This window comes from Pygoscelis adeliae, unplaced genomic scaffold, assembly GCF_000699105.1.
Source record: "Pygoscelis adeliae isolate BGI_AS28 unplaced genomic scaffold, ASM69910v1 Scaffold427, whole genome shotgun sequence".
Lineage (NCBI taxonomy): Eukaryota > Metazoa > Chordata > Aves > Sphenisciformes > Spheniscidae > Pygoscelis > Pygoscelis adeliae.
The window spans coordinates 964644-970153 of NW_008825214.1; the positions used below are offsets into that span (position 1 = coordinate 964644).

Consider the following 5510-nt stretch of genomic DNA (forward strand, 5'->3'; position numbering starts at 1 on the left):
GCCCAGGGAAGTGGTTGAGTCACCATCCCTGGAAGTATTTAGAAGACGGGTAGATGAGGCACTTAGGGACATGGTTTAGTGGGCATGGTGGTGTTGGGTTGATGGTTGGACTCAATGATCTTAGAGGTCTTTTCCAACCTTAATGATTCTATGATTCTATGATAAGATATATGTCAATTCAGTACACAGTGAAAATAACACTACCAAAACTATGGGCCAAGGCCATAGAGAGAAGTGGCTGTGCTGCACCATTTCCTTAAACACACATTCCACAGCAATGGCTCAGTCATTTGACTCAGTACAGGTTGGTAATGTCTTAAAATTGAATTTAAAAAATTAATGAAGAGAAACAAAACAAGAACCCCAAACAGAGTCCAAATGGAGTATCAGTCTAGAATGTACTGTTAAGAGTCATCCTGCAAGTTACTACCCAAAAGCCTCCGGTGTAGCCAGCAACCACTCTTCAAAAAAAGAAAGTAAACCAGGCTAGGTAAGATTAATATCCCATACAGACTGTGTCAGACAGGGTTGCCTGCGAAAGGACTTGAACTAGACTCGACCAATACAGTTCCTTTGAGTAATGCATTCCAAGCAGCTGACGTGCATCCAGTTTCCCTGTATTACCACAACAGGATAGGTTTCATGCAGTTAGTTATAAAATATGGATGGCAATTCTACCGGATTTCCCATTATATAAAAATAGTTCAATAGTCCAAATTCAGTCTGAGCCCTCTACATCATCTTAAAAACTGGGTACAACAAACAAGGCAGAGTTCCTTTTTCACTGTGTAGAGCTAACAACTTCAGTGACTCAAACCGTGGAGCAGTCTCAAATGGTTTAACACTATCACCTAATTCATAATGTTTTCCACATAACAGAAATATTATTATAAAAATTTGTTGAAATTTATGTTCTTTGTAAATTTCAACAGAACTTTGGTAGTAAGAAAATAGTTATGAGGATAGCTATTCATCTGAGAGAATTTCAGAAGCACTGGTACTTTAAGTGAGACTGAAAATACTCCACTGTTAAATGGCAATCACATGTAAAACCTGCAGGTCTGGCCTAATCTCTCTCCCCTCTCTTCTCTTCTGGCTAAGGCCAAGCATCGAGGGTTTATTTAAATACTTTTAATTCCTAGAAAAAGCAACCTGTGGAAGAAAACCAGATTTTAAGCTACACGTTTTGCACTCTCACAGGAAACAAAGCACTAGTGTACTCACCTGCTTTTCTGCATGATCTGCAGGCCAACCTTGAACATGCTTTATAAGATTTTCATTGAAGTGTGCTGCTAGCGTAGGTGTTAATGAACAAGTAGGTCGTACAGATGTATTTTGCGGTGCAGGTGTTGAATTTGATGCACTAGTGCTAGAGGTATGATTTGGACCTGGCGATGGGCTTCTTTGACTACTAGAAGAAAGAATGAAAAAAAAAAGTGAGCATTTAAAAACATGTGTAAACCTATAGAGAAATAAACACTTAAAATTCATTGCTTCAAGCCACAAAAATACATAAAGCATTTAAACCACAAGTAAATACTTCTGGTAGACCAAACCTGTGCAAATTTTCCACAAACCTCCTACTTGTATGGAACTGTTTCAGTGCTACAATATAACAGGGTTTTTTTGTTCAGTTGGTTGGGTTTTTTTGGTCTTTTAACTTCGATAGCCGCTCAAGAGATGTAAGCTGTGTCTACATTTTAGTGTTGGATAGAGAATATATACATGTATGTTTTTCCTTCAAATAGCTGCAAACCTAAGATTTTCAATAATGATGTATCAGATGGAGTCAAGCAGGTTTATTCAACAGAATACAGGCAAGTGTCACAATAATCATGAAGTACAAAGCCTGATGTCCTGATCTAAAAATACAGCCATATGGGCTTTGAGGAGCATAACCATTTACTAATGCCAAAACAAAAACACCTAGGTGACTTTGTGATACTGTATATCCTCACTTAAAGTGCTCAAGAAAACAGAAGTATCACAGGAGCAGTATGTTTATAGCTACCAACCTGACTGCTTTACTGGAACATATTCATGCTGCCATTTTTCTGGTTGGTGTGTTAACCTGTTGCTGGAGAACAGATGCATGGAGACATGTTCAGCTAATATGCGTACTGTAAGACGAATCAAAAACTCTGTGCCTTGGACAAAGCCTTTGACTGTCCTCTTTCAGATCTCCATATGCAAGCAAACACATCATTTACATTACCTGAACACTACACCAATACACAGCTTTTCCTCTTCTACTTTGCAACTATAATTCTTGGTCAAAAACTTTTCCAATTTTTACTAAAAAACTCTCATGTTGATCTTGGCATAGCAGTCTTTTGCCATCCACAGTGCTCAAGATTGTGTTATCTACAACATATTCTAGCCATTGCTTTAAGCAATGTTGTTTGGGTTTTTTTTTAACTGCATTCCTCTAATAATTACCCTCTCACTCCACTTTACAAGACGCATTTCCCCTCTACCTCATGATGCTCCTCATGTATGGGAGGGGCCTTAAGAGTTCCTTCTTAAGTATCCCATCTCTTTATAAAAGCCTGTTCCTGCTGCAATGACTAAAAAAAGGTGGGTACTGCTTCAGTAAATCTTTGGTAAACTGATATGACTAATTCACAAGGACTCCTTTACTCCCAATTTGCAAATACTCATCCTCCACCTTAAACACTTGGATGCTAAGCTCTTTGCCTAAAGCAGCAGGTTTTTTTGTTTCACTTGTATCACTTCTCTCAATAATGCTACGATATATAACCTGAACACCTAACATTAAGCCCAACAAGCTACAGAAGCTACCCCAAAATATGTAAAAATCACTGATACTTAAATTTACTTTCCATGTGTCCAGAAGCCCAGGTATCAGGGCCAGCATGAACACTACACTCTCATATCGTATGGATCCAACCACATCTGACACAACTGCCAGAGCTGCAGCTACACAGTTCTGCTACATGTAAGAGTTCATCGCTGTTCTTCAACTTCCATATTATCAGCAACAGACAACACCGCTGCAACTTTCACCAGCATCAAAACTGCTATTTGGTATATCACCGTTATCAAACGAAGGATCAGAACGTGGGGGTTTGTCTCCTCTTTGCAAGCACTGCTGTCCAGGTGATCTCATCTTCTAGGAAACCAGAACTTGCGTTGGGAGGCGTATATAACCCATGGTGGGGAAGCTTAGAAGCTGACGTTTCAGCACATGCCCTTTTCTACTCCCCCACCCCTTGCAAAAACAAGGCTTCTACACTCTTACTTCCCTTTCCAGCATTCATTCTATCACTCCCATCCCCCCCGACACTCACAGAGAGGGGCTCTGTTCTTCTATTTTGCTAAGAAGCGCTAGTTACCCATGCGAACATGGAACAAGGACAGGTCAGGATGAAAACAGTCTGCTCCACCTTTGTAAGGGAAGACAAAGAAAGCAGTAATTTTGAGCACGACAAGAGAACATCACTAGCACCGTAACAGTGATGGTACCTCACAGTTACGATGTCCTTTGGCACTACATATACTGAGAAATAGTAGTACTAATTGTGTAAGTACCTAGCCATTACAGGTAAGATTATGTTTACAATCACTCTCCCACTGGCAGCAGCTTTTCAGTCTATTTCTTAAAACTTTCTTACTACTTGCCTGCAAGTGATATAAAGTAATATGAAGAAAAAACAAAATTGAGAGGAATCTTAATTCATCACCCTTAACCTACCCCCTTGAGGACTGAAATGCATAATGCAACTATCTTTACAGTCCAATGCCCAGCCATTTATCCTAATCACTCACACTTGCAAAGAATTACAGCAGGTTTCCAAACAAACAGCCAACAAATTAGGTACAGCACACTGCTCTGCAGCATCAAAGACTTTAACCTCATTCCTTTCAGTACCCCCAAACTCGTTCAAAAGCTTAGAATATGTAAAAAAAAAACCGCAGAAATATTTTTGGCAGGCAACTTTGTTAGAGTTGTATACATAAATTTCCCTTGATTTCAGGCAGAAGTTGCAAAAGGGAATAGATGATGTAACGGGGGGAAAAAAAAAAGAAAGTATTCTTTGGGTTTTGTGCTCTGTGTTCTCTTCAGTAATCGGCTCAACTACTTCAAAACCGGTTACAAATGCAAACGCTTAACTGTAGAAATGTTCAGTTGATTAGGAAAAAACGGCATTTAGATTTTGAAGCTGGAGTTGAAACTAGCCAAGAACATGAAGGGTAACAAGGGCTGTACATCAGGGGCAAATGAAAGGTTAAGGAACAGGTGGGCTGCAAGGCAAGGGGTCCTAGAGACAAAGGAGATGAAAAAGGCCAGGATAGTCAGCAACTTTTTTTTTGCCTGGGTTTTTATGGGTATGGTCTGCCCTCAGGCCTCCCACATGCCCAAGCACATCACAGTCAGTGCAAGTAAAGTATTACCTACAGCAGAGGAAGAAATTAAGGAGCAGTTAAGCCAACTGGGCATATGTCCATGCAACCAGATGGTATGCACCCAAGGGTAATCAGGGAGCTGGCCAGTATAACTCGGATGCCGCATCATCTTGAAGCAGCATGGTGAGCAGGCAAGTTTCTCGATGATGGGGAGAAAAAGCAAACATTAAAGCCATCTTCAAGAGGCACAAGGATGACAACCTGGCAAACTACAGGCCAGCTGACCTCAGTCTCTGGGAATGTTATGGAGCAAGTCTTTCTGAAAGGGGTTCCAGCTACATGAAAGACTAAAAGGCAAAAAAAAAAAAGAGCCAGCATAGATTTACCAAGGGGAAATTATGCCTGACCAACCTCACTGACTTCTATGATGAGATGACTGACTCAGAGGATAAGGGGAAAGCAGCGATGTTGTTTACCTTGACTTCAGCAAGGCCTGTGACATCATCTCCCGTAGTATTGTTACAGCCAAACTGTTCACTTATCCAGTCCATATTTCATGTGTAAGGTGGGTGGAAAACTGAATGAACTGCTGGGCTCAAAGGCTGCAGTCAGCAGTACAAAGACCAATTGAAAGCCAGTGGCTAGTGCTGTCCTTCAGTGATTAATACTGGGGCCAATACTTTTTAACATTTTTATTAAAAACCTTGACGGTGGCACGCAGTGCACCTTCAAGTGAGTTTGCAGATGACACCTACACTTGGTGGGAGCAGTCAATATGCTGGAGGGCAGGTTGTTATTCAGAAGGACTTGAATGGACAGACAGGAACCAAGTTCAAAAAAGGCAAATGCAAAGTCCTGCACCTGGGGTGGAATAACCCCATGCAACAATACTGGAACAACCCCATAGAACAGCACACGCTAAGTGGGTAGAAAGCAGCTTTGCAGAAAAGGACCCGAGGATCCTGGTGGACAAGTTAAATGCAAGTCAGCAATGTATCCCTGTGACAAAGCAGGCCAAGCACATGCTGGGCTGTATTAGCAAGAGCGTGGTTGCTAAGCCACTGTCCATCGTATTTGAGAGGTCGTGGCAGTCTGGTGAAATTCCCACTGACTAGAAAAGGGGAAACATAACCCCCATTTTT

The 5510-nt window shown here is 41.1% G+C and overlaps 1 protein-coding gene across 2 annotated transcripts in view; it reads right to left on the minus strand.

The window, feature by feature from the left end:
* Window positions 1-5510, minus strand: part of WAC (WW domain containing adaptor with coiled-coil) — a 65413-nt gene that overhangs the window by 7285 nt on the left and 52618 nt on the right. For both annotated transcript variants that reach the window (XM_009329106.1, XM_009329107.1), the window contains exon 10: window positions 1225-1411. In XM_009329106.1, coding sequence (XP_009327381.1) covers window positions 1225-1411 — 187 coding nt within the window. The remainder of the gene's footprint in view (window positions 1-1224; window positions 1412-5510) is intronic.